Raw genomic sequence first — 21,628 nt, forward strand, 5'->3', positions numbered from 1 at the left:
ATTTTACCACAATAAAATAAATTTCTAAATAAAAATGGTCTCCAGAACATCACAGAAAGTATGATTTTATTTTAGTTTTTAAAAAGTACATGTATACGAATGTCTATTTGTTTCTATACAAACTGACGTGCAGGAAAACTCTGGAAGTCATATACCATAATTTTAATAATCACTATTTCTGGGTGGCTGGGGTTATGCATGATCTTCACTTTCTTATTTTAAAGTGTCTATACTGTCTACATTTCTTAAAAACATGATTTATAGTCTGATTAAATAAAATACTTTCAATTTGAAAGTGAATGAACGCTGATCAACTTTTTATGAAGGAAGTCTATATTCATTTTATAATCAATCAGATGTTGTAGGAATTACTTGCCACTTACAACTCTCAAGCTGTATTACATTTATGAATATTAAAACAGCAATAAGTATGACATAACCCACTGAAATGTTGTGAAGTAATTAGCCTCCAACTAATAAAAAAAAAAAAAGAAAAAAAATTAATAAAAAATAAATAAATAAATAAAACAGCAATAAGTATCTCCTGCCTGGACTACTTCAGTATTCTCCAAGCTGGAGCCTGTGCCCTTAGTTTTGTCTCACTGTCTAACCATATCATCACCAAAATGATATTTTTTAAAGAGTAATCTAATCACTGTACTTCCTTGTTTAAAAGCTCCCAAATGACACGGTCAAGAACAAAGTTCCACCAACAGTCTATACAGCTTTCCAACCTCTTCTCCTGACACTTACTGCACTGCTAGCAACCTCTATAGCAGCCTCGCTAACAGACATCTAGTTAACATACTGAATTAAGATATTTCCCATTTCTGATTCTTTGCTCATGCTATTTCATCTATTTTAAATCTCTATATGGAAATTCTTAGTTACTTTTAACAACTCAGCTCAAAATTATCTTGCCATGTGTGATCTACTCCTTACACACAAGTAAGGTGAAAAAAAATACATAATGCAAACACTAATCATAAAAGATGGAGTAGCTTACTAATACCAGACAAAATAATATTATTAGGATAATATTACTGTTAAATGATAAAAAGTTCAATTAATCAGAAAGTAATAATTATAACTATGTATACATCTAATAACAGGGCTTAAACACACATAACAAAAACTGACAGAACTGAAAAGAGAAATATAAATTCACAATTATAATTAATGATTTCCCACTGACTGATAGAACAAGTACACAAAAAATCAGTAAGGATGAAGAAGTTTTGAACAATATTATCAACCAAACTGACCTGACATTTATAAAACATTCCACCAACCAACAACAGAATATACATTCTTTTCAAGAATATACAAGGTATTATTTGCCAAGATAGACAACACACTTGGCCAAAAGACAAGTCTTGATATAGTAAAAAAGATAAAAGTCTCACTTAAATTTGAAATCATGAACAGAAAGATACTTGGAAAATTCTTAAATATTTGGAAATTAAACAGCAAGGTTACAGGTCAAACTTATATTCATGGGTCAAAGAGCTCACAAGAGAAATTTTAAAATATGTTCAACTGAGTAAGAATGAAAACACTATACATCAGAATTTGTAGAGTGAAGCTAAAGCAGTACTTTATAGGAAAATTAATAGCTTTAAATGTTTATATTAGAGAAGAAGAAAGGCCAATAACCAATAAATTGACAACTCAGATGAAGAGGACAAGTTCCTTGAAAGAGAAAAATTAGCAAAATGGACAGTGCTGGAGGTCTCCAAGTTCACTCCCAGGTTTGGTGATTTGATATAAGGACTCACAGAACTCAATATACAGTTGTACTCCTAAGATTTATAACAGTAAAGGATGCAAAGCAAAATCAGCAAAGGAAAGGCACAAGAGATGAAGTCTGGAAGAAACCAGGTACAAACTTCTTTCAAGAGTCCTCTCCTATGGCATGTAGAGATAATCTGAATTTGAAATCAGCTGATTTGTATCTCCTGTTTGTGTCATTTACTCTCTCTTTACTCTCACATGAATTTGGGAACTAAGTTCTGTAAGTTCTTCCTCACATAAAAGGTTACATAATGAAGACAGAGGATGAGATGGTTGGATGGCATCACCGACTCGATGGACCTAAGTTTAAGCAAGCTCCAAGAGTTGGTGATAGACAGGGAAGCCTGGAGTGCTGCAGTCCATGGGGTCACAGAGAGTCAGACACGACTGAGTGACTGAATTGAACTGAATAAATTCATTCAATTTCCAAAAAATAAAAAGTCTTCTCCTAGTGGAGTCACATAAGACATGCTTAATTCCTGCAGCAATAACTGTGACCACAAATGTGAACTCTTGTCTACTAGGAAGCTCATTAGAGACTTGGTGCTCAAAGCTTAATTGGTTGCTGGTCACTCTCTGCCTTGCATGTACCAAAACTACTGACTTCCAGAAAGAAAGCAGACGTTCAAAGGAAACTACTTAATAGTTAAAGCACAGTGAATCACTCCTGTCTGTTAGGAAATGGTGGGAACCCTCCCCAAATCCAATTTCCAGTTATCAGTCAACAGCCAAACTGACAAGCAGGTCTTCCAGAGGCCTTCTGCAAACCTGCTATGTCAACTGTTTTCTGCACACTGGCATATGAAGAAATTGAAAATCTGAATAATCTGATAATTTAAAAGCTAAATTTGTTTTTAAAAATATCCCCACAAAGCCTCAATAGTTTCACCAATGAATTGTACCTAATGTTTAGTAAACAACAGCAGTTTCAACACAATACTCTTTAAGGAGGAAGGAACACATTCCAATTCATGTGGCTAGTATTCAGTTCAGTTCAGTCACTCAGTCGTGTCCGACTCTTTCATCTCCAATGGACTGCAGCACGCCAGGCCTCCCTGTCCATCCCCAACTACTGGAGTTTACTCAAACTCATGTCCACTGAGTCGGTGATACCATCCAACCATCTCATAATCTGTCTTCCGCTTCTCCTCCTGTCTTCAATCTTTCCCAACATCAGGGTCTTTTAAAATCAGTCAGTTCTTCACATCAGGTGGCCAAAGTATTGGAGTTTCAGCTTCAACATCAACCTTCCAAAGAACACTCAGGACTAATCTCCTTTAGGATGGACTGGTTGGATCTCCTTGCAGTCCAAGGGACTCTCAAGAGTCTTCTCTGACACCACAGTTCAAAAGCATCAATTCTTCTGCACTCAGCTTTCTTTATAGTCCAACTCTCACATCCATACATGACCACTGGAAAAGCCATAGCCTTGACTAGACGGACCTTTGTTGGCAAAGTAGTCTCTGCTTTTTAATATACTATCTAGGCTGGTCATAATTTTTCTTCCAAGGAGTAAGTGTCTTTTAATTTCATGGCTGCAGTCACCAACTGCAGTGATTTTGGAGCCCAAGAAAATAAAGTCCTCCACTGTTTCCACTGTTTCCCCATCTATTTGCCATGAAGTGATGGGACCAGATGCCATGATGTTAGTTTTCTGAATGTTGAGTTTTAAGCTAACTTTTTCACTCTCCTTTTTCACTTTCATCAAGCGGCTCTTTAGTTCTTCCTCCCTTTTGGCCATAAGGGTGGTGTCATCTGTGTTTCTGAGGTTATTGATATTTCTCCCGGCAATCTTGATTCCAGAATTTCTTCTGGGCTTCATCCAGTCCAGCGTTTCTCATGATGTACTCTGCATAAGTTAAATAAGCAGGGTAACAATATATAGCCTTGACATACTCCTTTTCCCATTTGGTCTGTTGCTCCATGTCCAGTTCTAACTGTTGCTTCCTGACCTGCATAACAGGTTTCTCAAGAGGCAGGTAAGGTGGTCTGGTATTCCCACCTCTTTCAGAATTTTCCAGTTTATTGTGATACAGTCAAAGGTTTTGGCATAGTCAATAAAGCAGAAATAGATGCTTTTTTGGAACTCTCTTGCTTTTTCCATGATCCAGCAGATGCTGGCAATTTGATCTCTTGTTCCTTTGCCTTTTCTAAAACCAGCTTGAATATCTGGAAATTCACAGTTCACGTATTGCTGAAGCCTGGCTTGGAAAATTTTGAGCATTACTTTATTAGCATGTGAGATGAGTGCAATTGTGTGATAGTCTGAGCATTCTTTGGCACTGCCTTTCTTTGGGATTGGAATGAAAACTGACCTTTCCCAGTCCTGTGGCCACTGCTGAGTTTTCCAGATTTGCTGGCATATTGAGTGCAGCACTTTCATAGCATCATCTTTTCGGATCTGAAATAGCTCAACTGGAATTCCATCACCTGGGTTAGCTTTGTTTGTAGTGATGTTTCCTAAGGCCCACTTGACTTCACATTCCAGGATGTCTGGCTCTAGGTGAGTGATTATCTGAGTTGTGAAGATCTTTTTTGTACAGTTCTGTGTATTCTTGCCATCTCTTCTTAATATCTTCTGCTTCTGGTAGGTCCATACCGTTTCTATCCTTTATTGAGCCCATCTTTGCATGAAATGTTCCCTTGGTTATCTCTAATTTTCTTGAAGAGATCTCTAGTCTCTCCCATTCTATTGTTTTCCTCTATTTCTTTGCACTGATCACTGAGGAAGGCTTTCTTATCTCTCCTCGCTATTCTTTGAAACTCTGCATTTAAATGGGTATATCTGTCCTTTTGTCCTTTGCTTTTTCCTTCTCCTCTTTTCACAGGTATTTTCAAGGCCTCTTCAGACAGCCATTTTGCTTTTTCGCATTTCTTCTTCTTGGGGATGGTTTTGATCCCTATCTCCTGTACAAAGTCACGAACCTCTGTCCATAGTTCAACAGGCACTCAGTCTATCAGATCTAGTTCCTTAAATCTATTTTTCACTTCCACTGTATAATCGTAAGGGATTGGATTTAGGTCATACCTGAATGGTCTAGTGGTTTCCCCTACTTTCTTCAGTTTAAGTCTCAATTTGGCAATAAGGAGTTCATGATCTGAGCCACAGTCAGCTCGCAGTCTTGTTTTTGCTGACTGTATAGAGCTTCTCCATCTTTGGCTGAATATAATCAAAGAATATAATCAATCTGATTTCGGTGTTGACCATCTGCTGATGTCCATGTGTAGAATCTTCTCTTGTGTTGTTGGAAGAGGGTGTTTGCTATGACCAGTGCATTCTCTTGGCAAAACTCTATTAGCCTTTGCCCTGCTTCATTCTGTACTCCAAGGCCAAATTTGCCTGTTACTCCAGGTGTTTCTTGACTTCCTACTTTTGCCTTCCAGTCCCCAATAATAAAAAGGACATCTTTTTTGGGTGTTAGTTCTAAAAGGTCTTGTAGGTCTTCATCGAACCGTTCAACTTCAGCTTCTTCAGCATTACTGGTCAGGGCATAGACCTGGACCGTGATATTGAATGGTTTGCCTTGGAAACGACTAGAGATCATTCTGTCGTTTTTGAGACTGTATCCAAGTACTACATTCTGGACTCTTTAGTTGACTATGATGGCTACTCCATTTCTTCCAAGGGATTCTTGCTCACAATAGTAGATATAACGGTCATCTGAGTTAAATTCACCCATTCCAGTCCATTTTAGTTCACTGATTCCTAAAATGTTGACGTTCACTCTTGCCATTTCCTGTTTGACCACTTCCAATTTGCCTTGATTCATGGGGTCACAAACAGTCAGACATGACTGAGCGACTGTCACTTTCACTTTCAATAGACTATGAAATGATGAAAGACATCTAAGATGAAAAGTTAAGCAATCATGTCCACTCTTACAACTTCATTTAACACTGTACTGAAGAGTCCTAGCTAGTGTAGTGCAGTAAGTTGAGGAAAAAATAAAATGCATAGAAAAGAAGATGTAAAATTCATCTTCCTTAAATTCTCAAACAACATATTATGTACAAAGAAAACTCCAAAGTTCAACCAAGAAAAACATACTACAATAATAAATTATTTAAAATGGTAAAAAAATACGAAGTCAATGTACAAAGATCAATTTTAACTCTAATAGCAAGAAACAATTAGAAAAACTCATTAAAAATACTGCTTATACAATAAATGCTGGAGAGGGTGTGGAGAAAAGGGAACCCTCTTACACTGCTGGTGGGAATGCCAACTAGTACAGCCACTATAGAGAACAGTGTGGAGATTCCTTAAAAAACTGGAAATAGAACTGCCATATGACCCAGCAATCCCACTCCTGGGCATACACACCGAGGAAATCAGAACTGAAAGGGACACGTGTATCCCAATGTTCATCACAGCACTGTTTATAATAGCCAGGACATGGAAGCAACCTAGATGCCCATCAGTAGACGAATGGATAAGCTATGGTACATATACACAATGGAATATTACTCAGCCATTAAAAAGAATACATTTCAATCAGTTCTAATGAGATGGATGAAACTGGAGCCCATTATACAGAGTGAAGTAAGCCAGAAAGATAAAGAACATTACAGCATACTAACACATATATATGGAATTTAGAAAGATGGTAACGACAACCCTATATGCAAAACAGAAAAAGAGACACAGATGTATAGAACAGACTTTTGGACTCTATGGGAGAAGGCAAGGGTCGGATGAACTGAGAGAATAGCATCGAAATATGTATATTATCAAGTGTGAAACAGATCGCCAGCCCAGGTTGGATGCATGAGACAAGTGCTCAGGGCTGGTGCAGTGGGAATACCCAGAGGGATGGGATGGGTAGGGAGGTGGGAGGTGGGATCAGGATGGGGAACACATGTAAATCCATGGCTGATTCATGTCAATGTATGGCAAAAACCACTACAATAATGTAAAGTAATTAGCCTCCAACTAATAAAAATAAATAAAAAATAAATAAATAAAATTCTGAAAAGTAAAAAAAAAATAAAAATACTGCTTATAGTAAGAGCCCAAAACATGAAATATTCAGGGGTAAATTTAACGAAACACTCGCAAGACATATACAATGAAAACTACAAAACATTTCTGAGCAGTGTTAAAGAAAATCTAAATAAATGCAAAGATATACCATGTCATGAATTGTATGTTAAGATGTAAATTCTTTGTAAATTAATCTAGATACTCAACACAAGCCAAATTCAAATACCATAGACTTTTTCTTTTAGAAGCTGATAAACTGATTCTAAAAGTTAGATGGAAATGCAAAGGACTCACAATAGCCAAAACAATTTTGGAAAAGAACAACAAAATTGAAAGACTTATACTACCACATTTTAAGACTTTTTATAATGCTACATTAATAAAGAAAGCGTTAAATTGTCTATCCATAAATGTATATGCTGAAATTGAAGATTCATGTCTAAGAAATGATTCTTAATCCTTATGTCATATTGTACAAAAAATTAATTTAAAATGTACTACAGACTACATGCTTACTTCTTGTTACAGTCATTTTTAAAAGTTGAGAAAGTAAAAATATAAAGCATGGAGAAAATCATCAGTTACGGTCTTACTTTTAAGAGCTTATACCCCACATACTTGAATTTTACCTCAAACTTCTTGTTTTCCTCAAACTTCTTCTGATCACATAATTTGTCATAATCTTCTTGTAACTTAGTATGAGTTTCTTTAAGTGATGATAACTCATTTTTAATCTCATTAATTTCTCCATTAAGTTCTTCAACCTAGTATATGACATTTAACCAAAATGAACATGTATATAAATTAGTTGTGTCTAAAAATATTTCATCAACACAAGTGTTTAGAAACTGTAAACAATGAAAACATTCCCAAAGTAATTACTAATATTAAAAGCTACCATTTATTGAATTGTGCTGAGTACTTAATAAACATAATTTCATACTCTTAAAAATCCTATGAGGTATTTTCAGCCTCCAATATACAGGTGAGAAATGTGAGGCTCATAGACGTTAAGTAACTTGCCCAAAATCAGGTAGATATAAAGTGATAGTCAAGATTCAAATGCAAGGCTAAGCCTAGGAGTTGCGCTCTTAAGTACTACATTAAATCACTTCTTGTTACAAATGAAAAATTAATTAACTTTTAATCACAAAAATTCTATAAAGGTTACCATTTCATTGCTTTCTTAAAGTTTTATTTTCTTGTTGCAAATTAGATAAACAGATTTCAACTCAACTAGATGAAGAATACTAAGTACTGCAATTAGAAACTGACACTTCAGCCTATCTACAAACTAGTCTTTTCAGTTCAATTCAGTTCAGTTGCTCAGTCGTGTCCTACTCTTTGCGACCCCATGAACTGCAGCACACCAGGCCTCCCTGTCCATCACCAACTCCCGGAGTCCACCCAAACCCATGTCCATCGAGTCAATGATGCCATCCAACCATCTCATCCTCTGTCGTCCCTTTCTCCTCCTGCCCTCAATCTTTCCCAGCATCAGGGTCTTTTCAAATGAGCCAGATCTTCGCATCAGGTGCCCAAAGTATTGAAGTTTCAGCTTCAACATCAGTCCTACCAATGAATACCCAGGACTGATCTCCTTTAGGATGGACTGGTTGGATCTCCTTGCAGTCCAAGGGACTCTCAAGAGTCTTCGCCAACACCACAGTTCAAAAGCATCAATTCTTCTGCACTCAGCTTTCTTTATAGTCCAACTCTCACATCCATACATGACTACTGGAAAAACCATGGCTTTGACTAGATGGACCTTTGTTGGCAAAGTAATGTCTCTGCTTTTTAATATGCTGTCTAGGTTGGTCATAACTTTCCTTCCAAGGAGTGTTTTTTAATTTCATGGCTGCAAAATCACCATCTGCAGTGATTTTGGAGCCCAGAAAAATAAAGTCAGCCATCGTTTCCACTGTCTCCCCACCTATTTGCCATGAAGTGATGGGACCGGATGCCATGATCTTAGTTTTCTGAATGTTGAGTTTTAAGCCAACTTTTTCACTCTCCTTTTTCACTTTCATCAAGAGACTCTTTAGTTCTTCTTCGCCTTCTGCCCTAAGGGTGGTGTCATCTGTGTATCTGAGGTTATTGATATTTCTCCCGGCAATCTTAATTCCAGCTTGTGCTTCCTCCAGCCCAGCTTTTCTCATAATGCACTCTGCATATAAGTTAAATAAGCAGGGTGACAATATACAGCCTTGACGTACTCCTTTTCCTATTTGGAACCAGTCTGTTGTTCCATGTCTTTTACTGGCTATAAAATTTTATAATCTTTTTCTTGGTGGGATTCTCTTTCATAGGAACCTCAAATGTCAGACAAAATAAGTTCCAAGAAAAATAAAAATACCATTTTGTCATAAAATATTACAAAAGTTTCTCGTGAACAATTTTAAACTACCAAAAATTCTGCTAATGCATCTAATTTTCCTTGTAGGGGTTAACAGACATTGAGCTCACCAACTACTTTCCCTTCACCTTACCTATTTTAACCATCTTTTTACCTATCTCTGCAAGGTTCTTCTCCATGGCTCAACTCTTCATGTGTTCTCTATCCTGTCCTCTCTTACCTCCCTTAGAGCCTAACTCAAGAAAAGATCTCTTCTCTCCTAGATATTCTCAATTTTCCACACTATACCAGTATTGTTTTTAGCCCACAAATACGCTCTTGTCATGATTGTAACTTTTTTCTTCTTGACTCAATTACTCTCTCTCTCACTTCTTAAAGTTCACTCTTACTACTTTCAAATTTTAACCTCTCTTCACTCCTTAAGGGATTCCCTGGTGGCTCAGATGGTAAAGCGTCTGCCTGCAATGCGGGAGACCTGGGTTCAATCCCTGGGTCGGTAGATCCCCTGGAGAAGGAAATGGCAACCCACTCCAGTACTCTTGCCTAGAAAATTCTATGGATTGAGGAGCCTGGTGGGCTACAGTCCATGTGGTCGCAAAGAGTCGGATATAACTGAGACGCCACTTTCTTTCTTTACTTTCCCTCCTTAACAACCAGACTTCTGCCCTTATGCTCCACTGATTTTTTTCTTTCATCACCTGCACATTAGCAAAAGGACGTGTTCCAAGTTCGTACCGTTTAACAGCACTGCAGCACGACTGTGTGACTGCTGCTTTTCAAACAGCCTCTTTTCTTCATTTCACGGCACCACTCCCTCTTCATCCTCCTCCTTTCTCACTGTTCCTATCAGGCTCCCTCTCCCCTTCTGTCCCACACTAACCACTCACAAAATTCTGGCATTCCCCAGAATCCTCTTTCTTCTTTAGCCCTCTCTTCAAGTCTTCCACTCTTTCCATAGATGACCTTATTATACCTTCAAATTTCATCTTTATGCTAATAAGTCTTAAATCTCTTTCTCATCTCCCAACCTCTTCCCTTAGATTCATGTTTCCAAATACATGATATAAATTTCAAGTCAGATGTCCTGCAGTCACCATAAGTTAAGCAATTTCCAAATTAAACTCATTTTCATCCACCAAATCTGCTTCTCCTTTCAGATTCCTTATGTCATTTAGTGATATGACTATTCTGCTAATGTATAAATTATTATACTAATCTCAGAATCACAGTTGACTCCTTTCCCTTTTAAAATCCATTATATATAAAATGTGATTAATCCTGCTAACTCTACCTCCAGTCCTTCTTGCATCTGCCTCTTTTCTCTATATTCACTGTTGTTGTTCAGTTGCTCAGTTGTGTCTGACTCTGTGCAACCCCATGGACTGCAATCCTCACTACTGTTGCCCTAATTCACATCCTCATGGGCTCATGGTTAGAATATTCTTCTTACTGACCTCTTTCCATAATGCCATTCTCCATACTACTGCAAGAGTTATTTTCCTAAACTGCAGACCTAAGTCACTTTTCTGCTTTAAAAATCTCAATGGCTTCCCATTACTTATAAAATAAAATTCAATTTCCTTAGAAAAGAACTCTTCAGAAGATGACTTCAACCTCATTTGCAATGTCGCATTCTAGATCAGACCATTCATCCTTGAGAAAGCAATTTCATGCCTCCATCATTATCCCCTTTCTTAAATGGAATGCCAACAGAGTGGAATGAGAAGTACAGGAAGCAGGCACCTTCCGTCTGGTGAAACCCTATTCATCTTTCAAGTCCAAATTCCAGGATCATCTTTTCTCTAAAACTTTCTCCAACCTAGTTAAACAATATGATTTATTTTGTGCTTTCACAGTAATTTTTAAATACTAATATTAATACTACTAAAAACACTCCATACTATTGTAGTTAATAATTACCTGTCTTTTGAGAGTATGTGCTCTTTAATAATCTTTGTATTTTAGGCACCTTTGAAAATCCAGCACCTAGAATAGTGCCTAACACATAATAGATGCTCAACAAATGTTGTGAATTGAATTTTTGTGACACCCCCTTTCTCTAAATAAGTTCTGAACATCTCCATTTATTACTGTCTTACCTATAAATGTCTATTGGCTATATAACTGGCCAAATAAAAGCAGGTACACATACCACATTCTTTATGACATTTCTATGAATTTTAAAATATATTGTCTAGTAATATTCACTGTTTAATTCGTACAGTATTCTTTCACTATTAAAAAAAAGCAGTATATTTAATTTCATCTTATTTTTGTTACTATCTTTTAGTTTTTTTTAAACCCTATCTTGATCTGACCTCAGTAGCAATACTACAATTACCCTTCACTCAAGAGTGGTAAAATGCTTACAAAGAGACAGAAATACAATTAAAGAATAGATCTGACCTCCCACTCAAGAAAACTCCTATAGGACCAAAGCAGCTTTTAAAAAATTTAACTATGTTCTGTTTAGTACTGAAGCATAAAGTGAAATGAATGCAGATGCTAAAAATCCTAAGACAAAACCAATTTCATCCAAATTATAAACAGGTCTCACCAGGAAAGCTGAATGCTTATTTCTCTTAATTCAGTTGATTCCCGCCCCCTCCCCCTCACCCCCCGGGAGAGGAACATAGTTGAAATATCACTAGGAAAAATAAATGTTTACTTTTCTTATCTCAACTAATTTTGGGGGGCATGATTGGCATATTCAAGTTTATAGTCTCTTTTTACATCATAGCTTTCCTTACCCTGACAGTACTATTTCCATGGTCTTTTAAACATTAGAAATGAGACAGAAGTGTTGGGATGCAAGGCAGATTAGCTGAAGCTAAAATGAAAATTACTATGTTTGTTGCTTAATGATGAACTTTACCTATATAGGGACCATTAAGCATTTTACAGTAGTCTGATCTAATGAATTACAAAATACTTTTTGAGAATTTGGTAAAGCTTATCAAATTCATCAGTGAAAATCTGATCTCTTCAAAATACAAATTAAGAGAACACGTTAGCTGCAAATGGATCAAAAAATCAAGAATTACTTTTATAACAATTTATATCAAATAAACTCAACTACAGAATATTACACAGATATATATTATTATAAACTATATTAATACAGTATTAGAATTTTATAGTATAATCAGTACAATAACTAAAATATCTTACTTTCCCAAAATATAGTTTTCATAAACTTATAAATAGTTACCTTCCATTTTTTTTTTAGTTCTTTTAAAAGAATTGAAGGCAATAAAAATAGATAATAAATAGAACAACTGATTTTGGGTTCACCAGTCTTTAAAGTGAACCTTGTATTTCACAACTTTATATCACTTTACACATTTTATTATCTACTTCACTGAAATTAAAACTTAATGTAAAATAAAAGAGTTGTGCTTTAAGGAAATAATCATGTTAATAACATAACAATTCTCTTGATAAAATGTTGATATGAGAGAACCCAACTACTGTATACATGTTCTAAACATGGCTTTAATATGACTCAATGAAACTGCTGAGGAAAGCTAAAGAGAGCAGCTAACAATAATACCTATATAATTCTTTATTATAACCATTTACTAAAACACTATCAATGGTTTTACAAAAAGGAAAATTAATTTTTGTCACCTATGAAAAGTCATACAAAATACATATAAATACACACATGTATATGTGTGGTTTTTCATGTATGAAAGCATTATAGAAAATTTTATTAAATTTAGCTTTAAAAACACTCACGTTTTAGACATACAAGCGCAAGAAGAAAATGTGTCTGACTTTATTCCTATAGTATTTTTGCAATATTTTCTTAGCATTTAATAGTTATTTTAAATGTCTACAACTACTTAAAATATTTAAAAATTTTACTATTAAATAAACCTACATGCTTCTTCCAGGTTCCTAGTGCTTTCTCATGCTCATTTTGAAGATTAAGGAACTTTTCTTCATTTTCTTTTACCTTCTCCCTTTGCAGCTCATTATCTCTTTCAAGGGTCTGCAATAAAATTAATTATCCAAAAAATAATCAATACCACATTAATGAATTTTGATGTGTTTTATGTTGCTTGGACCTTTGCTTCTAACATGCTGAAAGTGCCATACAGATCAGTGATAATGTGCTATCTCAACAATAATTTTCATAAATTAACAGAAAGGTGCTTATAGTTTAGTTAACAGGAAATAGGGGGAGGTTATGAAAAAGAAATGGCTATAAAAGGGTATAAAAACATTGCCATTATTCAGTTTCACTGCATAAGTTTTAATGTACTGAAAAAAGTAATATAAAGTACAGCACTGAAAAATATGAAATGTAGCATAATCCAGGCTAACCCTACTATAATTTTTTAACTACCATAGAATATATTTTCCATATCTGTTTATTTCAGAAATTAATTGGCTGGAAAACTCTTAAATACAATTAAAATTTTTAATTTCAAATTAACACTTTTTTAGTAGAACTTCAGTATTCATTAATTAACTTATTACTTCATAAATTAACATATTATATAATCACTACCACACTCTCCTCTCCTCTTCCCAAAAAAACCTTTAAAGGGTAAAATTATCACTGTTTTCTAAGACAAAGGTTTAAAAGATATTAAATCAGTATCACCAATATTATTAGGTTTCTTCAGTGTCTGCTGATAATCCAAGTAAACTTCTGTAAAAAGACTCTACCTGCGTGTCTAATATATCTGGAATTTTTATGTTAATTTGTTTATCATTACTAAAGCTAAGTACATTCAGGGTCAACATCTAAGTCACACAAAGGATACAGAAAGAAAAGGCAAAGTTTTCCTCTACTGGTTTTCTAGCTCTCCCCACCAGAGGTAAAGTAGTTTCTTGTGTATCCTTTCAAAAATTGTCTATAAGCATACAAGTATATATCTTTCAAACCATACCATATATACTCTGTTGTGCTGCCATTTCCTTTTCTAAAAATATGAATAATATATCTTGCTTAACTTCCATATCACTATATAAGATCTCATTTTAGAGGCTTCACAGTATTTCAACTATTTAAAGAGTCCTCAATTACTACACAGAATATCAATATGTGATGACATAATTATGCAAAATTTTGAAAACATTTGATAAAGCAATTTTAACACAAAGATTTTCCTCTGGCTCATAAAGAACTATGCACTTTGAGAGCATTCAGTGAATACCTCTTTTGACTGTCTCTACTTTAGGACAATGTAAATATTTTTATAGAAATCATGATTTCATCTTGATTTACAGGTAACATATGGTAGTAAGGCAGTTTCTAAATATTTACAAGGGTATTATTTAATAGGTGCTTAGTACTTTAACATTCTACCAAATATTTACAGTATCTATTTATATTTTAGAAGACAGACAAATCAAAAAACTCAGAGGAGATATGGGAGAGTATACCACAGAGTATCCTAGTAAAAATAAATGACCAAAAGCACTATGTTCTTAAAAAGCACATTAGATATATCAGTCATTTCCTGCCTATAACTATACCACCATCTAAAAGAAAGTGCCTGTATCTGGTATTCTCTCAGTTTCCATGTTTTGGAGACATTCCATCCTTATCCCATAATGTGGACTGACTGTTCTTTAATCCTGCTACACTGATCAGGCAATCTTTGAGAATTTCCTTTTTTCTTCTGTGGTAGGTCTCCTGTCTCCTAGATCCCATGATTTCCTCCTGATTTATTCCCTTGTCTTGGTAAAGCAAGCTATTTTTTATAAAGCAGACAACTATCATATTTTTTGAAACCTTGCATGTCTGAAAGTATGTTTATTCTACTAATACTTAATTTGTTTGGCTAAATACAGTACAATTCTATTTTGGAACCTCTGAAAGCACGGTTCTATTATCTTCTACCTTCCAGGGTTGCCAATGAGAAGTTTGAAGCCATTATGTTGCCATTCTCATTTTGGATCCTTCATAGGTGATCTACTTTTTTTGCACCCCCTACCCCAGAGAGTTTTATAATCTTCTCTTTTAGTATGAAATTTCATAATGATATGCATTGGTGTTAAGCAAAACAAACTCAGATTCTTCAATTCTGGGTTACTTTCCTGCATTATCTCTTGGGTCATTTGCTCTCCTTCCACTTTCTCTGTTCTCTCTGAAACTCACCAGACCTCTTGAACAAACCACTCATTTTCTTCCTTTCTTATTTTCCATCTTCTTGTCTTTTGGTTCTACTTTCTTAGATTATTTTGATGTTATCTTCTAACCTTTCCATTGTACTTTTTATGTACACTAATATATTTAAGGGTTCCCTTTTATTCTATTAATGTTTTTTAGATCCTAAATTACTATTTTTGGATTAACAAATATATTTCTCTTAACTGAGTATATTTTCTTAGCTTCTCCAAGTTTTTTTTTCATTACCCTATTTGTTTTGTCTGTTTTTCACACTGGAGATTTTCAAAAACCCAGTGATCCTTAACTGTTTGTTCATATTTAAGAATGAAGTATTAAATAGCCAGCTAAAAGTTTTGTCAACTACAAAGTTTTGTCACTACAGTGGTGGCTTCACTGTGCATTGATCTGGCTGAACTGTTTCATCAGGAGAGCTTAATTGCAGGTGAGGTGCCACAGAATCTTCCATTCTGCTGCCTGAATGTTACAAGGCTAACTGTCCTGCAAATGGGGAGACTGCCTGGAGGCGTCAGAATTCAGTATATAGACTTTCCAAACTATTTTTAAAATAATACTCTCAGTACTGTGCTAGTAAACTATGTCTCAATAAAGCCTGATTTGTAGCATTTGCCAATCTCATTAAAGCTTAAAAAAAAAAAAAACCCCACCGTGGTTAATTCAAGCTACCACTTATTTAAACTAGCTTACAAAATGACAACAGCTCTAATAACCAGCTCTCCCTGGTACAAACTGCCTCCAGCACACCACTGGATCTTTCCAGTCTCAGTTGCTCCTCAAACTCTCCAACTAATTCTCTTTTTCCCAACAGAAGATAGGGAGTGACTGTGCAGATTAGGGAGAAGAATCTGAATGTGCAATAGCTTTCCATGCAGACCTTCTAGCTACTGGCTCCAGTTATGCATCTTACTTTAGAGGCACATGATGCTTGCAATTCCTGACAATTTCTGTTGCTTTAACTTGGGTTTCTACTTTCTCTCATTTGCTGAGTAAGTGACTAATTTTCCATTTGGTTCCTACTTTTAAAACTTTATTTTTATTGTTTCTTCTTCCCATATCTGCATTCTTGTGGTTTTTATGTTATTTTATTGCAGCTTCAGAAAGAAATAGAAGGGAATGTATAGGTCCGATCCAATATGTTTAACCAGAAGCCCTGACCTGACAATATCTGAACTTGCAGAGTCTGAATTTACTCACTGTTAATCACTCATTAATTCAGTAAGATTTAATGAGCTCCTATTATGTGTCAGAAACTTTTTTGGGCTTTTATACTATATTAGTAAAAATGTTACTTATTTTATGGAATTTATACTCTACCAGGGAATTATTTGGTATTATCTGCACATGGATTAACAAATTTGAAAAGCTTCTCTGAAAAAATATATATTGTGGAAAATCAAAATAAAACCACTAGTTAATGCTTTAATATACCAAAAACTAAGTAAATTATTCTGGTTAATACTATGTTAACACTATGACTACAGCAGCAAACTAAATAAATAGTCTTCTTAACACTATGATTATAGCAGCATAACTATACTTTTATCTGGACTAAACTATAATTAAATCACAGTAAAAAATATTCTCTATCATGAGAATTTAGGTCTTCTATGCTCCAAACTGTACTTAAAAAAAAAATAAGACAGATGACAGCATGATTGCAGAGCACTGAAAAACAGTAGGCCATTATGAAGAGTAATGATCCCTTTTAGTACAGGTGGAATTAGAATGCTCCTCAGGAAAACACTTGTGATATCTATGCAGCATAATCCTCAGCAACAGTTCCACATTAATATTTTGTTATACTATATATCAGTGATTCTCCAACATCAGTCTGTAAACAAGAACTGATCCATGACAAAAATCTCACTAGTCCATGGCAAAAAAATGTCAATGTAAGGTCATCAAATGTGTTTTCTTATAAAGGACTGTCCTTTATCTGATATTACATCCTTAATATACTTTGGGTGTTAAAATGTTCTTTTATAAAATGAAAGTGATGATAGATGGTACTATTTTTTAATGCCCTTAACTGTTAAAATAAAAAGCAGACAATTCTATCTTGTCCTTGCCAATACTTTGAAATTTTACTATATGAAATCTAGTTTCTCTATGTACTATCAAGGCTTAGGCAATTAGTAAAAGAGAGAGGCATTTGGATTATCGAATATATTTCCATTTATAGCTAAAAATCCTGGAAACATAGTTATTGTCATCATTAACTCAAATTATTAGGTTGGTGCCAAAATAAGTATGGTTTTGCACTGTTGAACTTTGCCATTTGCTATTGTAATACATTCTTAAATAAATGTGGTTGTTATACATCATTTTGATGTGCATTTCTTGCTTTATGTTTTTTGCTAATAAGTTATTTGCTGTTTATTTTATATGTACTTTAGTCTACAGAAAAATGGAAATGATGTTAGACAAAAAGCAAACTCGAGGAATTTTTCTTATTTGAGTTCAAAACAGGTCACAAAGCAGTGGAGACAATCACAACATCAACACATTTGGCCAAGGAACTGCTAATGAACATACAATGCAGTGGTGGTTTAATAAGTTTTGCAAAGGAGACGAGAGCCTTGAAGATGAGCATAGTGGCCAGCCACTGGAAGCGGACAACAACAGAGAGGCTCACCAAAGCTACTACAGGAGAAGGCCCAAGAACTCAATATCGACATTCTATGGTCATGTGGCATTTGAAGCAAATTGGAAAGGTGAAAAATCTCGGTAAGTGAGCCGACCGAAAATCAGAAGAATCGTCGTTTTGAAGTGTCCTCTTCTCTTATTCTTAACACAACAACAACAAACCATTTCTCAATTTGGACTGTGATGTGCAAAGAAAAGTGGATAATATACAACAATCAGTGATGATCAGCTCAGTGGTTGGACCAAGAAGAAGCTCCAAAGCACTTTCCAAAGCCAAACAAGAACAAAAAAAAAGTCACAGTCACTGGTGATCTGCTGCTGGTCTGATCCACTACAACTTTCTGAATTCTGGCGAAACCATTACATCTGAGAAGTATGCTCAGCAAATTGATGAGAAGCACCAAAAATTGCAATTCCTGCAGCCAGCATTGGCCAACAGAAAGGGCCCAATTCTTCTCCGTGACAATGCCCAGCTGCATGTTACACAACCAATGTTTCAAAAGTTGAACCAATTAGGCTACAAAGTTTTACCTCATCTGCCATATTCACCTGATCTCTCACCAACTGACTACTACTTTTTAAAGCATGTCTACAACTTTTTGCAGGGAAAAATGCTTCCACAACCAGCAAGAGGCTGCTTTCCAAGAGTCTGTTGAATCCCGAAGCACTGATTTTTATGCTACACGAACAAACAAACATCTCCTATTGGTAAAAAATGTGTTGATTGTAATGGTTCCTATTTTGATTAATAAAGATGTATTTGAGCCTGGTTACAATGACTTAAAATTCAGAGTCCAAAACCATAATTACTTTTGCACTGACCTAATGTATACATCTATTACTACCATAAGCCCTGTAGATTTCAACAATACATACACATTGGATTTAGAGCTGATGAAGGACAATTTGAAAGTTGTGGTCTTTGTATAACTGATCCAGCAAGAGTGGCATTTCCGATAGATCTAGGAAAAACATCTTAACAGTGTAATGTTGTAGAAATAGTGCTGAAGTAGAATCGAGACAAAGATTTAATTCTGGTTTTGCCACTAATTTGGGGCCTTGAACTATACTGCTTGCCTTTTGTGGATCTCTATTTCATCACAAAATGAAATGGTTGGATTGGCTAATCACTAACATTTTGTTCATCCTAAAAATCTATGTTTCATCTCCTTTAAATAGATTAGGAGACAATCCTGGTAACTGCTTTCATCAAGAATTTGAATAAATTATTTCATATGTTTCTTGGAAGAAGGTTTAACATCTTAGAGAAATAATCCCCCTTAAGCATCTATAGGGTGGGTAGAAAGGGTCAGTTTAGTTCAGTTGCTCAGTCATGTCCGACTCTTTGCAACCCCATAGACTGCAGCACGCCAGGCCTCCCTGTCCATCAGCAACTCCTGGAGTTTACTCAAACTCATGTCCATCAAGTCAGTGATGCCATCCAACCATCTCATCCTCTGTCGTCCCTTTCTCCTCCTGCCTTCAATCTTTCCCAGCATCAGGGTCTTTCCAATGAGTCAACTCTTCACATGAGGTGGCCAAAGTACTGGAGTTTCAGCTTCAGCATCAGTCCTTCCAATGAACATCTAGGACTGATCTCCTTTAGGATGGACTGCTTGGATCTCCTTGCAGTCCAAGGGACTCTCAAGAGTCTTCGCCAACACCACAGTTCAAAAGCATCAGTTCTTCTGCACTTTCTTTATAGTCCAACTCTCACATCCATACATGACCACTGGAAAAACCATAGCTTTGACTAGACGGACCTTTGTTGGCAAAGTAATGTCTCTGCTTTTTAATACGCTGTCTAGATTGATCATAGCTTTTCTTCCAAGGAGCAAGCGTCTTTTAATCTCACGGCTGCCATCACCAACTGCAGTGATTTTGGAGCCCAAGAAAATAAAGTCCTCCACTGTTTCCACTGTTTCCCATCTATTTGCCATGAAGTGATGGGACCAGATGCCATGATCTTAGTTTTCTGAATGTTGAGCTTTAAGCCAACTTTATCACTCTCCTCTTTCACTTTCATCAAGAGGCTCTTTAGTTCTTCGCTTTCTGCCATAAGGGTGGTGTCATCTGTGTTTCTGAGGTTATTAATATTTCTCCTGGCAATCTTGATTCCAGCTTGTGCTTCATCCAACCCGGCATTTCTCATGATGTACTCTGCATATTAAGTTAAATGAGCAGGGTGACAATATACAGCCTTGACGTACTCCTTTTCCTATTTGGTCTGTTGTTCCATGTCCAGTTCTAACTGTTGCTTCCTGACCCGCATACAGGATTCTCAAGAGGCAGGTCAGGTGGTCTAGTAATCCCACCTCTTTCAGAATTTTCCACAGTTTATTGTGATCCACACAGTCAAAGGCTTTGGCATAATCAATAAAGCAAAAGTAGATGTTTTTATGGAACTCTTGCCTTTTTCCATGATCCAGCAGATGTTGGCAATTTGATCTCTGGTTCCTCTGCCTTTTCTAAATCCAGCTTGAACATCTGGAAGTTCACGGTTCACGTACTGTTGAAGCCTGGCTTGGAGAATTTAGAGCATTATTTTGCTAGCATATGAGTTTAATTGTGTGGTAGTTTGAGCATTCTTTGGCATTGCCTTTCTTAGGGACTGGAATGAATACTGACCATTTCCAGTCCTAGGGTCACTGCTGAGTTTTCCAGATTTGCTGGCATATTGAGTGCAGCACTTACACAGCATCATCATCTAGGATTTGAAATAGCTCAACTGGAATTCCATCACCTCCACAAGCTTTGTTCATATTTGCAGATAACTGGACTTTATGAAAATTTTTAAAAATATTTTATTGGAGTAGGTGAAAGGGTTAAAAGAAGGGAGAGATTTGGCTCTATCATAAGTTTTCCCTATCTGCCTTCCAGGTGAAATTCGTACAGTAGTGGGGGGGCAGGCAAGAGAAATGAGCAAGGCAAATCTCTCTTTACATAACTAATCACAGACCATCAATGGTGAAAAGACAGTGTTTCACTGTCTTAAGTCTGGTTTCATTCAGTGAGGCTGGATTCAGGATAATTTCTGTGGGGCCAAATGTAAAATTTAAAAAAAGAAGAGGAAAAAAACGCTATTAAAGACACTTATACTAAACCTTTTCTTTTCTTTATAGTTCCTCCATTTCTCTGTCTTTGTCTCTCTCCCCCTCCTTTTTTCTTCCTATCCACCTATCACGGTACTTTTTATTTTCTCTTTAATGTCCCCTGGGATAGTCACAGGCCAAAGAAAGATCCTCATAGATGCCTAAGGGCCTCACCACACGACTTAGCTTTGAGTTCTACCTCCTGCAAGCTGCAAGACCCATGTATTATGTTCTGTCTGAAGTTGGGGAAGTCAGTCTCTCCACCCCATGGGCCCTCTGGCGTTCTGACTGAAGTTGGGGAAGTCAGTCTCACCATCCCATGGGCCCTCTGGCAGATGGGTAACCCCCAAAAGATTGCAACTGCCAGGCAGGAATGCAGCTCCCTACCTGGATTGAGGACTCACTTTCTGCCAAGACACCTACCTAATGTGCTAGGCATGGCCATCCTGAGGAAGAAGACGCTGCAGGGCACATGTACTCAACTCAGACCCACCCTACTACATCGAGGCCTGCACCAGTGTGGGGTGTGCCTGCCAAGTGGCTTCAGCTGTGTCCCTCTCTCTGCGACCCTATGGACTGTAGCCCACCAGGCTCCTCTTCCATGGAAT

The 21,628-nt window shown here is 36.2% G+C and overlaps 1 protein-coding gene across 1 annotated transcript in view; it reads right to left on the bottom strand.

Moving 5' to 3' along the window:
- CCDC73 (coiled-coil domain containing 73) overlaps window positions 1-21,628 on the bottom strand; it is a 114,008-nt gene that overhangs the window by 13,167 nt on the left and 79,213 nt on the right. Inside the window, exons 12-14 of the mRNA XM_061151358.1 lie at window positions 16,552-16,558; window positions 13,021-13,131; window positions 7,408-7,542 (exon numbers count right to left, since the gene is read on the bottom strand). Coding sequence (XP_061007341.1) covers window positions 7,408-7,542; window positions 13,021-13,131; window positions 16,552-16,558 — 253 coding nt within the window. The remainder of the gene's footprint in view (window positions 1-7,407; window positions 7,543-13,020; window positions 13,132-16,551; window positions 16,559-21,628) is intronic.

The sequence above is a fragment of the Dama dama genome, chromosome 1 (assembly GCF_033118175.1).
Source record: "Dama dama isolate Ldn47 chromosome 1, ASM3311817v1, whole genome shotgun sequence".
Taxonomy (NCBI): domain Eukaryota; kingdom Metazoa; phylum Chordata; class Mammalia; order Artiodactyla; family Cervidae; genus Dama; species Dama dama.